This window comes from Sphaeramia orbicularis, chromosome 9 (assembly GCF_902148855.1).
Source record: "Sphaeramia orbicularis chromosome 9, fSphaOr1.1, whole genome shotgun sequence".
NCBI lineage: Eukaryota > Metazoa > Chordata > Actinopteri > Kurtiformes > Apogonidae > Sphaeramia > Sphaeramia orbicularis.
In genome coordinates, this window is record NC_043965.1 from 55400529 (window position 1) to 55422644 (window position 22116).

The 22116-nt window shown below is 38.8% G+C and overlaps 1 protein-coding gene across 6 annotated transcripts in view; it reads right to left on the bottom strand.

Moving 5' to 3' along the window:
• slc23a2 (solute carrier family 23 member 2) overlaps window positions 1–19415 on the bottom strand; it is a 71108-nt gene extending 51693 nt beyond the window's left edge. For 2 of the 6 annotated variants that reach the window (XR_003936256.1, XM_030143273.1), the window contains exon 1: window positions 19140–19414. Coding sequence is in view for 3 of the 6 variants with exons in the window: in XM_030143273.1 (XP_029999133.1) it covers window positions 19140–19148 (9 nt within the window). In the remaining 3 variants the exon portion in view is untranslated. Of the gene's footprint in view, window positions 1–19139 lie in introns of all 6 variants that reach the window. The other 4 variants (XM_030143276.1, XM_030143277.1, XM_030143278.1 and 1 more) reach the window with 3 other exon arrangements.
• Between the last annotated feature and the right edge of the window lie 2701 nt (window positions 19416–22116).

Sequence of the window (22116 nt, forward strand, 5' to 3'; positions counted from 1 at the left end):
ACAAATACACTCGCAATGATAATTTTAACTCTCTTCAGAATATACAGGCTGGTGGACAGTGTTACCACCTGGATCTATAACCATGGTAACCTCATCCTTTCACCATCTTTCACACCAAATCTATGCATGAGCATGTATGTGTGTTTTTCTACTATATTTATCCTGCAGCTGGACTATTTTTTTTATCAGCTCTTATTGAGAGTTTTAGAGGTGCAGGACTCTTTAAACATTTATTTCCCGGAAAAAAAAAACAACAACAACATGAACTTGAGTAATTTTAGTATTTGTTCAAATACATGAAAAGAAAATTAAATTCTCAAACACTATTACTATGAAGATCAGTCAAAATTAGAGATAAAATGATAAAGATGTTTAATTATCTTTGATGTGTGAAATTATATTAATACTCAACTAATTGTCAAAGTCACTTTTCAAGCAAAATGCTTGGATGCATTATTTTTACACAGAGGGAAAAGCAGATGGATTATTGATATTAGCAGAATCAACCGTTGGCTTTTTCTTAGTCACTCATTATAGTTGCCTTTAAACATCTCACACTACTGGACAACCACTAGATACATCGCACATCGTTCAGTGAAGCTAGTGCTAGTTTTGTTATTGAAGGCAGGACTGAGCAGTCACTACACACCAGCCAATGTTATTAAACTCCTACAAGAGTCACAAAGTAGAATTCACTCTGGCAGCACTGACGAAACGCCACTGAGTCGCCACTGAAAGGTACAACAGCAAATGAGGGGGAAAAAAAGAATACTAAAGGAGACCAAGTCCATACTATAAACAAATAGGCAGCCCCAGTAGAGCCAAATGAGACCATGGGCTCATCTGACAAGTAATTTGACCCATCTACTTTTCCAACCCACTTCACTTAACCACATGACATTTTCCATCAACATCAAGGAAAGCAGAATTCATGGTTTAAGAAAAGACACCACAATGTCACAAGTCAACCATAGTTAAAGTGCTGTAAAATGTAATATCCAAAAAAGTTGGACGACCAAAAGTGTCTTGGGTACTTGCTTCATGCAAGTTATAAACAACGACAACCTGGTGAGACGCATTATATCAGTAGAAATATAAAGGACTATATGCTTTAAGTTACTCACCCTACACATCCACTAACATTTGTCTGTATGAATCCTGATTTTATGTAAATAGGCTACATCTATGCAAGATAATACCATACCATAAAACTACAGACTAGGTCCACAAATCTGCTACTTCACATGTAACAAAATTTCACATTGAATGAAAAACATGATCTGCAAAAATTATACTATAGCCCACAAATATACTTATGCTCTACTCCACTGGCCGCATTTGTCTTCCTGTTGAAGTGTGTGCTTTATAAAACCAGCAAGGCATGGATTACTCCATCAGTTTCGAACACTGACATCACATTTTATTCCATTCATCACATTCTTATTCACCTGTTGTTTAAAGTGCTAACCATATCTGCATATACCACTGTGGCATTAGACAACATACAAAATGTGTGTCCTGTTTGTCATGTCGATCATTTGTTTTTGCGTTGTTGAGGCTGATGTTGCTTGTGAACTGTGGGACAACTTTTTGTCTTCTCCTTTGGTAAGGACACAGCTTCTGCTAAAGGAAACACTCAAGGAAGAACATAAAGTCATGTGTTTTGCCTTCAGCTTTTGTCATGGTTGACACGTACTTCAGGTCATTTTAGGAACCTTCCCATCAGCCCTGCGATGAACTGGCGACATGTCCAGGGTGTACCCCGTCATCACCCATGGGTAGCTGGGATAGGCTCCAGCACCCCTACGACCCCTTTGAGGATAAAGCGGTTCATAAGATGACTGACTGAGGAACCTTCAAAACCTTAAGCAAAAGGATTATTCAAACACATCCTGTGTTTGGACAAAAGACTGAAGCAGAGGATGAACGAGGGGTGACAGTTGAACTAATCCGATATGCTAATTTACTGACAGTAGAATGGTAAACTTGAGAGAACATCTGTGTAACAATATCATGCACTGGCCTATGTGTGTCATTAATTAACCACAACTACAGCGGATCTGTCTGTGTGGAAAAATAGGCTTTAGTCAATGAGGATACATAGTAATGGACACAGTGACAGCCCCTCAAGAGTGAAGGCAAAATGTATCCATCTCCCCCTGGTGACTGGCTGCAGTACAGCTGAGAAATCGTGCCATTATCTATTATTATTCCATTATTCTATAGAACTTTAGTAAAACATTTATTGCATATGTACTTTGTGTTTAATTTGACCAAAGGTAATCCTCTTCACTCATTTAAGTATATTTTATGAGACTGATTTGTGTTCAAAGTGGAGTCTGTCTGATCATTTCTTTAGTAAATTATAAATTATGACAAAAAAAAAAGGGTGAGTGACAGCTGACATGACCAACCACAGTCCAGAAATGGTGACATGTGGATGAACCAATCACGGCAGCTCCTGTAACTGTGAGATACTCATTTCATTTTTATACAGAGTTAGGGAGGAAGCAGAGTCTCAGCAGTGCCTGACTGCAATCTTTATTTTCCAATCACCTATCAGTGGCATTACTCCACAAGATGCAGCATTTGTGCATTAGCTTCATTTGAGCAGCACAAACAAGTGCGTGAACAGGATAATCCCAGAACCAAGTGAGACAGATGCTGAGGCAACAAAAAGATTTATCATCCATTAAGTAATAGCTTGGGTCAAGTACTTTTATCTCCTAAATTCTTAATAAATTCTTACTGTTATTTAAAAAGTTCTGATGATTTTACTAACTCAGATCTGATTCAACAAATGAACAGGTCGACTGCATGTCCAAGTACCCTCTCTATGCTTGTCAAACAATTTGAAGCACAAAGTAAAGATGATACAAGCAGACAAAGGGACATTTTGCACGTGCGGGTTGGTCTTTGACAGAGAGATGCTAGCGAGGGGTAAATGTAAACGGCTGCTAGGTCATTTTATGTTGGTCAACTTCCTGTCAGTGGAGCAGAGGTGAGCTAAGATAAGAGAGTATCTAGACTACAGAACAAACAGAAAACAACAACGCACTTCTGCATCTCTAACACACCAAACATGGGGGGGAGGAACAAAAATTAACTGATAAAAGGGGTCACAGAAATGCAAGTGAATTAAAAAAAAAAAAAAATGGAGAAGGGTAATAAACAATGTATGGATACATGATCAAGACTAGGGCTGGGTAAAAATATTGATTTGATCAATTTTATTTTAATTTTGCATAATCGATTAATAGTGGATGAGATCGATTTTTCAGAGCAGGACCACGAGTACCTGACCCGGGTACCGCCGGCCAACTCCGTCTTGCGAGCCCCTGGAAGAGACGGGGCGTCTTGATCTTGCGATGGTCCTGGCACAGGAGGGGCACAGAGGGGGGGGGGGGGGGGTAAAACCCCTCCGCGGGAGCTCCTCCCAGCCTCAAAATCGAACCCAGGAAGCGGAGGAAGTGGCCGTCCAGAGGCTGTCCGAGGCGGGTTGTGGAAGCTGGTCATTGTAGGAATATGAACTTGAATCCACAGTCATCCATAGGTGACAGTGTCAACTATGGATGAGTGTGGAGTTAGAGGAATAGTAAAGCGACAATGACGGACTGCTACCACCCCACCCACTCCAACCAACAATCATGGAGCGCTCCACCCCACCCCACCCCCAGGTGGCGCCCCAGGGTGATAGTAATGCACCTTAATGCTAGAAGAAGTCTGTTTTGAACCACTGGAGAAACATGGCAATTATTTAAGAGCAGATTCTTCTATTTACGGCTGAAAAGTCATGTTTATTTTCTTTCTAATTGATACCTGTATTGATGTGTTGCATGGCTGCTGTAGTCAAATAATCAGGTTACAGCTGAAATTGAACTTTGGTATCACTAAATGACTCTGAATCAATTAATACTGAATCAATTTCGAATCGAATTGTAATTTATCGATTCAGAACCTTATGAATCAAAATCAAATCGACTAAGGAAATTGGCCATGATACCCAGCCCTGATCAAGACATTGTACAACTTTACAACAAAGGCCATTTTTCATTAGCCATGTTTCTTGTAGAGTGTACTATATGGATCTCAAAACAGCTAGTTTTGTCAAAAGGTAAGGCATTTGCAACCTTAAAATTTGATTTTATGAGTTATCTGTTCCAGAGAGAGCACCTTCCTATTGGTTTTCCAGTCCTTGTATCAGTAAGAGTACCAGGCACTAGGTTAAATTATGCTCATTTCTCAAAGAGAACAGTAATACAAAGGCAGTAGTGATGGCAATCATGGGCAGATTATACAAGTAACAGGGTGATTTCAGGTCTAACGACATCAGATGAACTTAGGCAGCATATGAAAACATTGTAAGTGATGTAATGAGATGATGGAATTCTACAAAATATTGGAAGTATTTGGAGTCAGAAACTTGTGTGTAATGCTGTTGAGTCCAGATCTGTTGAGGCAGTAATTAAACTAAACCTGTCCCTCATCATAAAGCATGTAACCGTATTTATTAAACAAGACACAAACCATCACAGCCATGAATTCTTCATGTAAAGAGAAGCACACACCTTGAGGAATTTAAATACGCATCATATAGTGACAGAATTACAAAAACTGTCCCAATGAAGCAGGACCTTAAGTCTACATTCTACTGCAGATGATTTCACTGGAATTTACATTTAATGGACATTGAATTAACTTCCAGAGAGAAACTACCATACTGTGCTCTGTAGAGTTGTGGTACGTTCCGTCTGGGCTAAAGCCAGCCTATTCTGCTTTTTTTAGGCCTTTAGCAGATGGAGAGGCAGTACGATTCAGATCAGAGAAGCAGAGCTGTTCACCCTTTTACTGTACTTCCATTACTTTCACAATGCAACACCTACACCCACAGAGCGTGTTATCAGCAGCACACGGATGGACGATGAAGGTTAGAGGAGGAAAAAAAAAACAAAAAAAAAAACACTACTTCTCACATTTGTTCTGAGACAAAGTTGGCCTTTAGTATAAGTAACTGTACACTTTTCTTATAGGTTACTTGGACTGCTCTGCCTCCCACTGCCTCGGGCATTTTCCAACAAGCCCAGCAGGCATATTAAAGACTAAGGTTTCCATTGTTGCCCGAGGTTCAGAAAATCCTTTAAGCCTGTCGGAGCCAGACTCCTGCCGCTGCTCGCTGTAGGAGGAACACGTTTCAATTGGCTGTACTGTAGAGGAACATGAATAGAACCTGCCCCAGAACAGGTTCATTAAGATCACACGAAAATGTCTAACTTGAGATGGTAAAGCAGTAAGTCAACTGTTTTCACAGCAAACAGTCTTAAAGTCACACTGAAGAGTGAATCATTGCAAAGAAAATGTTGTGTTTGTACCATCTTACATGTATGTGTACACATGTAAAAGGCTTAAGGCTGACTGTGTAATTGAAGTTAAAGTTACGTTGGAAAAGAAAGTACACACACGCACACACACACACGCACACACACACACGCACACACACACACGCACAAGTATGCTGCCAAGGTTGAAAGAAGTATTCGTTTAACATTTTTGACTGATGCGGTTATAATTTTGACTATATGTCTGGAGGGAGTCATTCAAGGTTACTCAGTGTATGCTGAAATTGCTTTTAAATCAAATATAGTCAATAATTTTCAAAGAGTAAAATAATTATACAGTTTTTGAGGGTTTTTTGGACAAACTGTGTCACATCTGAAAAATTTTCCCTCATATTTTGATCATACCCCTCTGCAGCATAAACACTCTAACTTTCAGACAGATCACTTGTACATAGAGGAGGTGAGTGAGTTTGTATGACAATAGACAACGAAGACACAACACATAAGAAGGTTCAGAGTGATAAGAGGAAGCCCTGACAAGGGGAGAACACATGAGATAAGATCACAATTATTCTCATAGTTCATAGTTTTCTTTTACACAGTTACAAGCAAATTAAATAACACTTTATGGCATATTTTGTGACCTTTATTTTTAAGACACTAAGAGGGAAAGGTGAAACAAAAGTGTTCACTTTATGACACAAACACAGGATTACAACACAGTAAGATGTTTATAAGTATCACCTTAGAAAAGGTTTTCTGGAAATGTAAATTCAGAAAACTCCAGGGGAAAAAGTTTTATATTTGCTTGAGATGAAAAAACACACACTTTTTTCAAATACACTGTAGTAACACTGAATCCTTCTTTAATCAGTCCACACCACATACTGATAAATGTGTCTCATTCGCACGCATATCCTTTGAAATGATATTTGTGTAAGTTTGCTTCAATTTTATTTGACAATTTTCTGGAGACATGCCTGATGTCAGACATCAACTGGACCACTTAAACCAAGATAAGTAGCAGGTAAGTGGATGCCTCCAGTCTGTGGAGGATTATCAGGCCCGGTCTATCTAACATCTATCCATCCATCAAGATGCTGAAATTTTATGACACTCATAATACAAGTCATTACTCAGTTCCACCACTTTCAAACTTTACTGACATCAACTGTCTGCACCTCATACACAACTTCTGCAGCTTAGCTGAAAGGATCCTTTGCAAAACCAAAAATTTTCTGAGGTAAGTTAAGGCAGTGAGGAGGACTACTACTTCCTACTGCCTTAGGCAATAAACTCCGTATGTATGGGCAGTGTTGACCATTAAGTTGACATCAATCACCATCGGGCATGTGCAAATGTATTCTTTTGATGTGATTTATTCATCATTTACTACAGTACATTTCACTTTATTTGGAAGCTACACAGTTAATGGGGGTAAAAATAATACAGCTGTAAAACCGGCACGCTGCATGCTGTACCAAATTTACCCATGTAGTGCACATGTGCAAAAACACTGGAAGTACAAAAATAACACGGGGGTAAAAATTGGACATGACACCACACCTTTCGGAGGTGATCGGAAGATCTGCGCGTAAAGGGATTTTTTTTTCCACACTGAGCGGCTACAACCATGAGTGTAGGGCTGCACGATTTTGGGGGGAAAAAAAATCCCGAATTTTTCCTCTAAAAACTCAATTTTCGATTTCGATTTTTGGGTAAAACTGGAAAAGACAACAGAAGTCAGCATGTCGTTTTCGTGAGCAGCCCACAGTGCAAGGCACTGCTCCCTACCTCAAATCTGTGATGGTATCATGTGATGAACCCACAGTTTTTGGGTTTTTTTTCTCTTCATTAAATCTTTAAAATGAAGTAGAGTATACAAACAATGTATACAACAAGAAAATAACATAAGTTTGTCAGGGGGAATACACTACAATAAAATGTCCAAATCAGAGCAGAAACTTATGGTTTTTACAGCCTTTTTGTTTCCAGATTTATCGAACAGCTTTAAATAAAGTTCCACATTTTAGAAAAAATAAATACTATTTGGTTTTGTGTTACAGAACTTACATTTGTGAATGAAAAATTTAGCAAGTAAGAGGACTAAATTAATTATTTAAAAAAAAAAAAAAAAGTTTTTTTTTTTCCCCTTTTTGGGGTATCTGGCCCACAGAAGTGATCCCAGTGTAAGTCAGTGACAGGCATCAGTCGTGTGTGCGTGGACCAGGTTCATATGAGTGATCCACATGTGGTTCTATTTAAACTGGAGGATCCATGCGTGAACAGACTGACCCAGGACCCGCTGGAGGTATTGTATCCCTGGAGCTGGTGGATATGTGTGGGCAGAGGGCTGTCTGGGCTCCTCTGCTGAGACTGATGACCCCGAGACCCGAACCCGGTTCGGAAGAAGACAGTACGGTACGGATCCGGGACAACGGAAGATGAGTGATCCGCATGCAGTTATATTTCAATTGCGGGATCCGTGCGTGAAGTCACGGCTTACATTGCTATGAGTACTGCGGGTTCATTAACAGATTTAACGTCTGTGGTCATTACACGGACTTCTGTGACAGACCGCTGTCACAGGAAGAGCCTACGGTGGCGTGCAGCCCGGAAGCACGAGACAAATGAAATCGATTTTACGATTTCCCTTTTTTAAAAATCGTCCTAATTAAAAAATCCGATTTCGATTTAAAATCGATTAATCGTGCAGCCCTAGGTGAGTGTTTCAGATAAAATGATCCTGTGTTAATGCGTGGATTGGACCAGAAGAGGTGGACCACCACCAGCAGAAGTCCCTACAGGAGAGTCTAGAGCTCTGTTATCACAAACCAAGAAGAACTAAGTGCTAGGGCTGGGTAAAAAAAAAAATCGATTTGATTGATCTTAGATCGATTTCGTTTTAATTTTGCGTAATCGATTAATAGTGGATGAGATCGATTTTTCAGAGCAGGACTGGAAGTACGTGGAAGCTCTGGCGCGGAAAAGATGCGGAGAAAGGGGGTAAACCCCTCCACTGGAGGTCCTCCCAGCCTCAAACCTGAACCTGCAGTGTGAAGGAACTGGCCACCTGGAGGTTCTCCGAAGCGAGTCGCAGAAGCCGGTCGTTCTTGGAATATTAACTTTGATCCATACTACCACCTATGGCGAAATATGGAGTTAGAGGAATAGTAAAGCGACAATGACCAGCCGCTACTCCACCCTGCCGCTCCCTGACCAACAATCACAGAGCGTGACACCCCCCCGAGCCCCACTCTGACCAACAATCACGGAGCGCACCCCCCCCCCCCCCCCGTGAGTAAAAGCCACCAGCCATTAAAAAGAAAAAAGATGACAAAGTAGTCCGTTCTGAGCCACTGTAGTCCTGTTCATTGTTTCAGAGCAGATTCAGCTATTTACTGCTGAAATGTCATATTTATTTCCTTCCTAATATCAATACCGATACCAGTATTGATGTGACCAATATCAATACTGATACCAGTATTGATGTGTTGCATGACTGCAGTAGTCAAATAATCAGGTTGCAACTCAAAATTGTACTTTGGTATCACTAAAATAATCTCAATCAATCAATTAATACTGAATCGAATCGATACTGGATCGAATCAAATCGTGATTAATTGATTCAGAACCTTATGAATTGAAACCGAATCAGTTATGGAAATTGCCCTACTAAGTGCATGGACCAAACCTGTGCACTGTTACTGAGTGGATCATGACTCAATAATTAATACTATTTTTATTTTTAAAAATGTATTATTAAATTATCAAATGCTGGTGCAATGTAGTCACTTTCTTTCCTTAGAAAGGCAGAACAGAAGCTGACCAACCTGCCCCCCCCCCCCCCCCACACACACACACACACACACACACACACGCACACAGCCACACTGAGGTCAATTCCACAGGAAACACTGTATGTGAAGTATGTGCAGCAGTAAAAACTAAAACTTCTGGATAAAAACAGCTTCTCTAAACTAGTGATAGTATTAAGTGTGACATCCCTTTGCTCTGAACATGTCTTTAATCCTTTTTGTTCAGACAATATGAGATTTATTGCATTAATTTTCTGATGTTTTGTACCAGGTTTCATTCAACACATGTCAGATGTTCCCAATTCTTTGTGCTGCTTCTTGTTGTGGGGTCAGAGGTCACGCTGAATATTCGCTTTAACCTTGTGGACCCATTTAGTTCAGTTTTTTCAGTGTCTTTTAAGACTGTGCACATATTTTTTATTTACAATAAATTGCCCAACTGACATTTAAATTGACACTGCGATTAACACTTTAACTGTCTAGTATGTTATAAGCTTAACTATTAGAGATAGTCTGCAGGGCTCGTGACTGCGACTGAATTACGGTCGCATGCGCCTGAGAATTTCGGTAGTGCGACTGTTTTTGAGATTACGATCGCACGGTGCGCCAATAAAAAAATGAGCGAAAATTAATACGTGCGCCTAGAATAATGGCTGCAGAAGTAACTCGTCAGCTGAAAATAAACAAGCTCCACGCCCCGCTGACTGAAGCGGAAAAACTAGTCCCCGCCCCCTCGCGTGCGCAGGCGGCATAAACAAAGGGATCAAATAACTCCACCGACGTTTGAAACAATCTCCCGCCAAACCCGGTTAGTAGCGCTGGCGTTGTTCCAAGTATTTTCCCATGACGTAATGTATCCTGCAAGTTAGATGATTATGTTGCGCGAATCAACTTGCTACACGATCAGCTGACCGTAACCAGCGAATCGAGGGGCTAATGAATAAACAACAAGCGGTATCCAGACGTGTACATGATTCGTCAAAAGTTTGACTTGACTTCAGGCGTGGAGTAGACCACAGTGACTAAGGGCCTTTAGGCCATGAAATAAAAAAGTTGGTTGTTGCAAATAATGGTGTGATTCGTCTTTCTTCTCCAAGAACCAACTAAAGTATATACCACACATTGACAATTGTTTTGCACCTGTGTCAATGTAAGCTTTTTCTTTCATACTCTATTCAAATACTTTATTCTAGGTTGTTAACATTGCTTAAATACATATACGAATATTACTTGGTATGGCCAAGAGTTTTGCTTGTTCTCCAAATTTTTTATATAATAGTGGTGCGCCTAGATTTTAGCCTGTGCTCCTAACTTTTTAGGGTTAGGAGCACAGTGCTCCTAGGTCAAAAAGTTAATTTTGAGCCCTGGTCTGATTCACCACTTCGGAGAATGAATCATTTAAGGCTTATCAACTGGAGTTACTGACATTGAGGGAAACTAAGAGTTATAAATAAAATCTAATCTAATCTGAGGGGTAGTGTACATTCAACATGGGATGGCGCTCAAAATGCTGATAGACCAAAGTTGTAAAATCAGAAACCCTTCTCAAACCATACACTGTAGAACTTTAATCTGCTCTGGTACTCTACACCATGAATGTAGTTCAACAGGTTAATACTGCTGGCCAACCAAGTTATTCACTCTCGGTTACATAAGGATCATATGTTGGGTGCTATGCTGCTTTGGTCATTTAATCCCCATTCTTTCTTCATGATACTGAAGATTATAAAGATTAAGGAGACACAATAGAGTCGTAGCCATTACCATCGAGATTTTCCACGCTCAGCAAAAATCTAAGGCATCCAGTATCAACCCAGAAGAAGAGATGCTCTTGTTATTTTAGGACATTCTTGTCAGACCCACGTGCTAAAACATTACCATTTACCACCCACCACCCACCTGCACATGCACCGTCATACTGTACAGTGGGAAGGCACAGCATGACCCAGCACCACAGTGTAATCTTAGTCACATGCTACCTACAGCAAACAAGGCCAGGAATCTATTTTGGTGACCCAGTTCACCTCAATGTACCACTGGCCTGGTCCAGTTTGGCCCAAGCTGCTCATGAGGCGATCCTCTGCTCCATATACATTTCTTTCAAATCAGAGGGGCTTAAAGGATGTTCCTGAAGGGCTGAGAAATCAGGTTTTCAGCAAGACACTCAGACACTAAATGCAATAAGGTAATAGATAGACAGACAGATAGATTTTATTTATCTCAAACTGGGAAATTACAGTGTAGCAGCGGCATGACACACATACAATAACAATAGGATACCACAGCAAACAGCAAAAGATCTATGAGAAACCCAATGATACAATGAATCTTCTGATAGCTGTGGTATTCCAGAGGTTATAACAAGCTTTTAAAAGACATTAAGATCATTACTAACACAATTTAAGACCTGGTTGTTAGTGTGGAGAGGTTTGCAACGGGGCCAGATTTGGTGATGTTCCTCATGTGAATATAGAACAAGATGGAAGTCAATGGCAGGCTTTTGCTGTTGACTTTTTATGGTGGCATTATTTCTGAGTTCCTGTGTCATTCTTTTTATGGTTTTAGACCCACAGATCCTAATTTGATAAAGTGCACAAGGCTTGAAATTCCTTACATGCAGTATGTCCCAACAGAGCTCAACTAATCACTTCTACAGATGCCACATTAGCTCACATACCGCATCACAACAAACTAGCTGAGTGTGTTCCAAGAAATTCTGGCTAAGAAACATTTGTTTGCATTAGTGTTTAATTGTTCCATGTTGGTTTTGTTCTGTCCGTGCAATTCACACTTCAAAAAATTAACAAATTAATTATTGACTTCTAAATTAATCAGAAACTATATTGTGTGGCCAGAAAAAGTTTCGACCTGGAGTGTTACTACAGTGATTAATAGGTTTCAGCTAGTCTTTAACCCTAACTGATGCAGGGTAGAGCTGCAACCGATTAATCGACTCAAAGTGATAAAAAAAAATAAAAATCATTCAACCACAATTCTCCTGAATCAAAGCTTTGTTTCTTTCATTTCTCTGCTGTTAAACATTGGTTCCACTGTTGTGTTTCACACAGACACTTATTGTGACGCACAAAGAAGCTTCAGTTCAGGAAAACTGCAATAGAATATTTCCCTTCAATCGAGTCGATTAATCGAATGGTGAATTTTTGCATTCGCTTCAACCACCCAATCGATTAATCAGTTGCAGCTCTAATGCAGTGAGTAGCTTCTCAAACAACCATTTTAAACAACCATCAGTTTGATAGAGAGCGTAAAAAATGGACTGTGGAAAATGTAATGTGGTCTTATGAATGAATCAGGTTGAGATGAGCCATCATGCCTGGTCTCCCCAGTAAAAGTCTGTGGGGGCAGTGTTATGATCTGAGGTTCCTTCACTTGGTTACATCTAGGTTCAGCAACTTATGCATCCAAAAAACTACATATGAATGTAGTGACACTGCATAAGCTTAATAAAACAAAGCCATGGCTAATGCTTACTGGTGGTCCAATGAAATATCAGTGTGTAGGACCTGAAATCAGATGATTGGATTTTAGACTTTAATGACTGAGAAACCATGTTTAATGTGTCCCAATTGAAGACAGTGAGAAAGAATTACTCATATTTTTTTGCCTGACAGTACTAGGACTTCATCTTCACATGGGCCAGTTAATTTTAGAACAATAACAGGAAGCACCTGGTCAGCAGTCATACAGTATCTTTCATATCAAGAAGCCACAGTTAGTCAATTAATTATATACTTAATTTTAATCAGATATTAAGTCAAATGATCAGTGGCACTCAGATTTAAGGCATTCAAAAATATTTATATGGTGCCAATGACAAAAACAAGTTTGTTTGTCCAACGAGTGAACCAGGGAATTAGAACACAACATCAACCAACACAGGAAATAAAGACATGACAAAACGTTACCTGAAATCCATTTAGGCCTATCTGCATCATATCTACATCATCATTCACATGCCTACAGAGTTCATAGCATCTTAACTTTGAATTTCATCAGTTGGATTATTTTTGTTCTCCTGTTAATCAAGTTTCAACTTTCAACAGGAACAAACAGGAGACCTGGGGAAACTACTATCCAGTGGTGTTGGGCCCCTTCCTACTCTAGTTCTTTCAGACTAAGAAATTCAGTTTCAGGAAACTTGAGGGTTTACAGATGCAGTGATTATGTCATTCTCTGTTTACTTCATTTTACTTATTTACTCCCCCTTCTGTGTCACAAAAACAAAGTCATCATCCTTATAAAAGAACTAAACACTTTTAAAGTCTCTAAAGCCTTCATCATATCACCTGACTGGGCACAAATTCAGATCATACAGATTTATAAAACGAAAAACACAAAAGATAAACATTTGCCACTGCCAAAATGTCTGTGTTAAGGCTGAAATAAGATCTTTGCCTCCTTACTATGTATAGGCAATATTTAGATCAATTCCTTTTAGACTTATTCAGCTTAAACAATAAAGTTCAGGGCCAGGGCCAGAAGATACTACCCATAATGATAACAAAAACAACTCAGGAGCTCCTTATAGACTCCCAGCTGACTGCAGCACCCGGCCCATTATACGTGTGTATTAAATAGTGGTGGTAATGAAATGATACTAAGTGTAAGGTAAAGTACACAGAAGCTGAGCCAAAGTGTTAAAAATAACCACTGACCTTGGTCATCTCGTCAGACACACATACAAACCACAATCAACAAGACAAGGCAAGATATCCCCTCCTAAATCCTATGCAAAACACAGGGAGCAGAGAAAATGCCCTGGCATGCAAAGATCTGGGTTGTATGCACAGAAAAGGAAACTAGTGCTCAACAACTTAGCCAAAAATAAGAAGAAATAAAAACAGATGAGCACTTTGGGTTGGACTTTTTTGTCTCCTGAAAAGTAACATGATCTCAGATTTAATTTGGGATGTGTCACTACATCAGCTGAATATTGGTATCAGTATATGACTGGAATTCAACTGTCATTTTATTGAACTTTTATGAGCTGCTGAACAGTTTAGTCTCCCACCATCACAAATTGGCTCCTTATCTAATGAAATACATAAGAACCAAATGGTTTCGTGAGTCTGTTTGCTTGAATATCACATAAAATCCCAGATTTCTCAGAATCCACAGATATGTCGGCTGAACATTTGCCAATATTCACATCACATAAAGCTGATCCCAATACAGCCAGTATCAGCCACCTGTAAATAAGACATTTCACTGATGACTGTGGCCAATGTTAATCACTTTTGTTATATTTATGTTTTTTTTTTTAAGTTGAAATTCATAATCAAAGATAGCGTAATGAAGGTCATACAGATTTTAAAACTACAACTGCAAAATCCTGGGCCAATACCAATAATTAAAAAGACAGTTTAGACAATATCAATGTTATCAATTAGGCCTAACTTGTTTAATTATCATTTTATTTATTTTTAGTCTTAATGCTCCCTTAAGGTGTTAGGAAAGTTTTTGATTGCATATATATGGAAAATAAGTTAACTATATCTAGGTCTTTCACCTCTCAGACATTATCTTTCAAGTAACAATTAATTCAACCATACAAGTTCACAGAGGGAAAAGAAGTTTGAAAAATTGGCCATTGGTGAAACAACATCTCAATTACTGATACCAACAGTGTCTCAGTTGGATAGTATATTATAGTGCTTCCTTCTTTCTAGGGCAAAAAAAATTTAAAAAATGAATGAAAAATTTTGCAACTTTCATTCATCATGATTTACACAGCAGCCTGCTCTGCTCAGTGCTACAGACTCCAAAATATTACCATACAATAAGAGTTTTGGGCTTTTTCCCCTCCTCTGGCCACCACTGTGGTGTTGGTCTGCTTGTTTGCATCCATTTCACCTGCTTTCCATGTTCCATCTATTTGGTAGTATGCAATCACATTTAGTTCACTTATACACAACCTTTTTTTTTGCACACGTATTTATGTGTATTTCTTTAGTTATCATATTGATAATATATTGTCTAGTACATAATGTACAAATTGCTGTTCTAATTTTGTATAGACAGACAGACAGACTCTTAAGCCGTAGGCGCGAATGGGTAACCACGCTTCTGTCAGTCTGCCCCAGGGCAGCTGTGGATACAGGTGTAGTTTACCACCACCAGAGGGGCAGTGTGGAGTGAATGAATAACAGCTCAATAATGTAAAGTGCTCTGAGTGTCCAAAAAAGTGCTATAGAAATGTAATTCATTATTATTATTATTATTATTATTATTATTATTATTATCATATTGTCTGATAGGAAAAAAATTATCGTGATATGATTTTTTCTATGTCGCCCAGGCATATGCATATATGCGTGTGTGTGAGTGTGTGTGTGTATATATATATATATATATATATATATATATATATATATATATATATATATATATATATGGAGAGAGAGTTTTATGTATTGATAATTTCTCTCCGGCTACTTTTTTTTCCTACTTGAATGGAGCACCTGTAACACCCAATAATTTCCCCCTGGGATTAATAAAGTAGGCTGGTCTGATTGATATATTTAATTTTATCTACACAATTAAACAATATCTGAAATCATGAATGTGCTCCAACATTACTGTACTTTGATTAAAAGTAGCAATCAGGGTAGAAAGCTGTAGTGAGGTGTACGCTGCCTGGTTTAAATGGATCTTTTTGAGTGTTTAGCTCAGTAAATTATTAAATCTAATAAGCTATTTGTAATTACTACTAAACTGTAACCTCTTGCATCTCAAAAGAAACCTTTCCAACACTGTTTCTAAGCCAACCCCTTTTCATGTGTTTGCATGTGGCTTATGCAGAGATACTCAAAGTACACACATATCCAGCCCCGTTTCCAGGACAACCCCATCATCAAGAGCCAATAAATCCTAATGGCCAAATACACTGCAGTGTCCCAGACAGCACCAGAGTTTCTTATGTACTCTACCTTCAGGGACCTCATTCAGTCACGTTGCAAGATAATTGTAGTTAGTGATTCATGTTTGGCTTTACTGTAGAGTCACAACGCCTTGTTATCTATGCATGTAGCCTTCACACTAGAAAGAAGTCTAGTGTTGAAGGTCTTTTCTCAAGCTGTCCGTAGTATTAATGAGAGGAGAGGTTAAAAGGCATCAGGGATGAGGATTAATGACTTCAGAGGGACATTCATCCAGAAGAAGTCCAAGTGAGAACTAGACAAAATAACATTACTCAACTTTAACTAATGCTTTGAAATATCACTAAACAGCCCTCAACAGCGTCACAACATAGGGCTTATATCCTGGGTTACAGCAGTGAGCCTATACACTGAAGTGTCCTGGACACAGTGATACAGCTGGTCAGCAAAAAGAAGAGGAACCGGAACAGAAAAAGAGAGAGAGGTGATGCTACAAATGAAGAGTTCACCTATTACCATCGAAGTAGAATGTCTAGAAAACTTACATTATTGACAGTTTAACTACTGAACTAAACATGGAGAATCAGCGTTCAGTTTCTATGCTCCATATATCTGGAACAAACTATCAGAAAATATCAGGTCTGCTGAGAGTCTGAGTTCTTTTAAGTCAAGGTTAAAGACTCACCTGTTCACTGCTGCCTTTGACTAAAAGGCTTTTGACTTTTTAAATTTTACATTCTCTTTGAAACTCTGCACTGCAACTCTTACTTTAATATGTGTGTGTTTTTTTTTTGTTTTTTTTTATTTTATTTTATGTGTTGTTTTCTTACTTCCTGTTTTTAATGACCTTTTACATGCTTCTTTAATAATGTTTTAAATGTGTTTCTTTTTGTTTCTTTTATTTCAATGTCCTGTGTGAAGCACCTTGAATTGCCTTGTTGCTGAAATGTGCTAAACAAATAAACTTGCCTTGCCTTACTGTTCAGGTCCTAATTAATTTGGGTATTCTCATGTTGACTTAGATGTTCAGTTCACCACTTATCTTTCTTATGTCCAACTCAAAAATAGTGCATTTCCCATGATGTTGAAGATTTTCAGGGAAAAGGTGATACTGTCTGATTAAACAGCTAGTGGCTTTTTCCTCTTGCAAACTATGGGTTTGTAACCGATCTCAACAATGTGATTTAACTTCAGCTGTTTATTCTTCTTTCCCTTGCATTTCCCCAATCAAAGCTATTTTACAACATAAAATGTCACATATAATCTGAGGTTCTCAGCAAATACAAAGGTCTAAAGTAGAGCTGCAACCGATTAATTGATGCAAAGCGATCCAAAAAAAATTATTCAACCACAATTCTCCTGAATCAAAGCTTTGTTTCCTTCATTTCACTGCTGTTAAACATTGGTTCCACTGTTGTGTTTCACACAGACGCTTAATGTGATGCACAAAGAAGCTTCAATTCAGGAAAACTGCAATAGAATATTTCCCTCCAATCAATTCGAGCTGATTAATCGAATTGTGAATTTTTGCATTCGCTTCAAGCACCTAATCGATTAATCGGTTGCAGCTCTAGTCCAAAGGCTGTGTTCATTATCCAACCCACATCATATGAGAGTTACTCACTGCTTTGTGCGTAAATTACAAGTGTAATTAAATTCTTTTGAGTTGATCATGTTTTTGTGTTATGGTGACGTTATACACTTTATTTTAATTATTACGCTAATGCACAGGTGACAAACGTGCGTCCTGGGGGCCTAATCTGGCCCCCCGCCAAAGGTTCCATTCTGGCCCGCAGGATGAAAGTGCAAAAATCAACCTGAACAGTCCAGGTTGTCAAAATCCTTTTGGTTCAGGTTCCACATACAGACCAATGTAATCTACAGTCAAAATAACAACACAATAAACCTATAAATAATGACAACTGCAAATGTTCTTTGTGAAAAATTATGTGGAAAAAATGTAAGTGAAAAAAATAACATTACACTGTGAAAATATTTACATTTACAAAACTAGTCTTTCACAATAAAATGCAATACATAAATAAAAACAAAGATGAACAACCCGAAATGTGCAATTTTAATAATATTCTGCCTGTTACTAAATGTTTTGTGCATTTATAGAGCCACAGTGATCTGTAGTTGTATTAATAAGAGACGTAATACTGTATAAATAGTTCAAATTTTAGTTCCAAACTCCAACATTTTAACAATATTATGCCTTTTACCAAATGTTTATGTAACATTGTGTGTAATGCACATGTATAAATAATAAGTCCAGGCATAATATTGTTAAAATTGCACTAATTTTTCACATGAAATTTTTGTTTTTTCACGTTATTCACATCTTTTTTGTAAAATGTAAATATTTTCAAATTTAATTGGGGGTTTTTTGTACTAAAACAAAATGAAAAACTTGGATTTGTCATTATTTATAGGTTATTAAGTCATTATTTTACTGGTCTGGCCCGCTTGAGATCAAATTGGGCTAAATATGGAACTGAACTAAAATGAGTTTGACAGCCCTGCTCTAATGTAACACCCAGTGGTCACACACTCTCCTCTTCCATCTCCATCCAAACCCTACTGGTCCTGGGCCACCTGCAGACAACTTCACCTGAACGCATCACAGCAATGTCGCATCAGGCATCTACCAAAAGGATGCGGAGAACTATCATGTCTTTCATATTGAGTTTTATTTTGTCGGATTTTTTTGGTTTTGTTTTATATTGTGTGTGTGTGTTTTTTTTTTTTAAATAAACAGATGGTGTTTGAGTGTATGGGCACAGTGACTACTGTTGGAATTTGCTACGATGCAAAAAGCAGAGGCTAGTTCCCAGCCTGGGGTACCAGGTTGGTTAAGGCCGGCTCTGTCACCCACTAGACACACGGTCACACAGACCCACCACCAGGTCCTCCAGCAGAGGACAGACAGTACATGTCTAACACCCCCCCCCCCACACACCCCCCCACCCCACACACACACCGATTGAGCTGAAGTCTACACGAGTCCCCTTATCCTTCACACACACACATATGTACATGTAATGTGTCCCACGGGCAGTGAACGCGGCACGCTTTGTACTCACCTGCCTCATGAACAGAAGCCGGAGCACACACTTCCCTTCTCGGCTACCGTTCCGTCCTCTGGCTCGTCCCCGTGGTGTGTGTTGTTGAAGCGGTGCGGAGGAAAGGAAGGAAGGCAGGAAGGCAGCCTCCACACACACACATACACATACAAACACACTCACAGACACACACACAGTAAGACCCGCAGAAAAGCCCGCACGCGGCACACACACACACCACCGTGTTCCCGCCCGCTGCTGCCTCTGTCTACCACGCGCTCATCCTCTTCTTCCTTCACGCGCTCATCCAGTGGGTTTTATAACGCAGCCATGGAAGGATTTCGCCTTTCATAAAGCCACGGGGTTGACGTTAGTCAGCACGCATGCCCACATTTACTGTGACGTCAGGTCTTTACATCCAGCCCCGCCTCGGTAGCGCGTCTCAGCCAATCAGAAGCGAAGTCTCTGTGACGCACGCCCTGGCCCCCTTGTCAGTGACACGGCCGACAACAACACTTTGTGTAATAATAACCTCTGACAAACAACCATGTTTGTTTGATCCTGCCGTTGGACACTTACGGAGAGTTTCTGAACTAACATTTTAACTGCATTTCAATCAACTAAAATATGCTTTTCCGCTCTTCTTCTTCCACTGAGCCTCAGAAGCTGTGCGTTTGTTTCACCACAGTGCCATCTAGTGGTCATTGTGTGAGCTGCCTTTATCTGGCCTACATTCTAGCAGCAGGTTTGGTAACAGGACATTTACCCGCGAGGTTTTCAGTCAGGCAATTATGTAAGACTGTAGCATGGAAGAATCGGCCGATTACATATGTCTGAGGTGCGTGATCGGGTTTTCTGTCACTGGAGGCAGAACAAGTAGCAAAACAAGAGGCATCTTTGATTTTAAAGAAATGATATGTGGTTATCATCACTGACATCCAGTAAGATAGATAGATAGATAGATAGATAGATAGATAGATAGATAGATAGATAGATAGATAGATAGATAGATAGATAGATAGATAGATAGATAGATAGATAGATAGATAGATAGATAGATAGATAGATAGATAGATAGATAGATAGATAGATAGATAGACTTTTTTTTATCCCAAACTGGGAAATTACAGTGTAGCAGCAGCATGACACACATTCAATAACAATATAATATCACAGCAAACACGAGTAAAGAAAAATATAACATAAGAGCAAACACTCTACACTGTACACTCTAAATTTGATATATATATATATATATATAAAAAGATCTGAGTAGAATCTGGATGATAACTGTAACTTCCTGAAATAGAACTGTAAGGTGCAAAACAAATTGAAATAAACTGTAAGGTGCAAATGCAATGTAAGTACTGGGTTTGCCAGAATAAAAACATTTACATTTAAAGATCTGTAATCATAATTCAGAAATCATAATCATAATAGGATGTAGAGCAGGTTATCCAGATACCAGATGGTTGGTGGTTCAAATCCTGCTCCATGGCAGTTATTTGCCGTTGTTTCCTTGGGCAGGACACTAGAGCCACCTTTCCTCTAGTGTCACTCACACTGGTGTATGAATGCTTGGTGGTCAGAGGGGCTGTTTGACATGGACTGGCACTGGCGTTTCCATCAGTCTGTCCCAGGGCAGCAGTGGATGCAGATGGAGTTCACACCAGCAGTGAATGAAGAGAGGATCCAGTGTTATTATTGTATGTCATTATTATTATTAGTAGTAGTAGTAGTGGTATAGAAACTGGGGAGAAATTATTAAAATACATTTTCATTGATATTCATGACTCTTCAGTCCTGTCTGACTGCTCTAAAGTGCAGATGTTCAGGTGTTTGAACAAAAGTGCATATATGATTTCATATTCAAAAACAGTAATTACACTACAAATAGCTATGTGGTAAAAGTATTATTACACACTGAATTTAGATGTTTCATCAATAACAGGGGCCTGGGTTGCAAAACCATGATAACAAATTCAATTGTGTGATGAATATCATAGCAATAAACATGTTTTTAATCATAAAAACATAATTGTTGTGTTCAACCTGTGTTCGGAAATATTCATCGTATTCTGACCATAAATATCAGTCATGTCACTTTAAAAGTGGTTTGTTCAACTCTTAATTCAGAAAGAAACATAACGTGCTGTGCATTTTTAATCCCTCTCGGCCAAATCCAGTGTCAGATTCTGCTGACAGTTCCTGCCCTATGCACATCTGGTGCAGATATGTCAGTGCATTCTTCTGATAGTGCCATTATGTTGTCGAATGGACAGAAGGACAGACAGACAGACAGACAGACGACAAAACCATTACAATACCCCGAGGTGTAAAAACCAGCATTTAAACTTTAAAGAAATGCTGATTTAATATTTACCATTTTAATTATTGACAACTGCAATGGGTATATTTACTATTATAATATTTTAAATCAGTAGTTGTAAACATCTTGGAAATCATTATTACCCCCCCTCCCACCCCCACCCACACCCCACTAAAGGGGAGGCAAGGGGTATTGTTTTTGGTTCGGTTCGTTTCTTTGTTTGGTTGTTAACACTTTAGCGGCGAAACTACTGGTTGAATTCATACCAAACTGGGTTTATAGATTGCCAGTGACCCAGAATAGATATTATTACATTTTGGGAAAAGCAGGTCAAAGTTCAATTTTTTTTATGAATTTTTTAAAATCTTTTTTTTTTTTTTTTCGGGGTGAAATTTCACATGTTTATAAACACATAAATGTTGTTTACTTCAAACTTGGCACATATATAGAGGCAATTGAAATGACATCAGCTGGATCGATGCTAAAATAAGCTTCAATACATGCTAGGGGCGGGGTTTGTTGTGCCTAGAACCACTTGTTTACTACAACATGTGCACCTAGTCCATGTTAGAGGTGAATAAAGTACATGGTGGTGTATGATATTCTGTTCATGCTTTCTTTTCTTATATTCATCATTTAATAGGTCTTATGTATTTTATTTTATTTTAT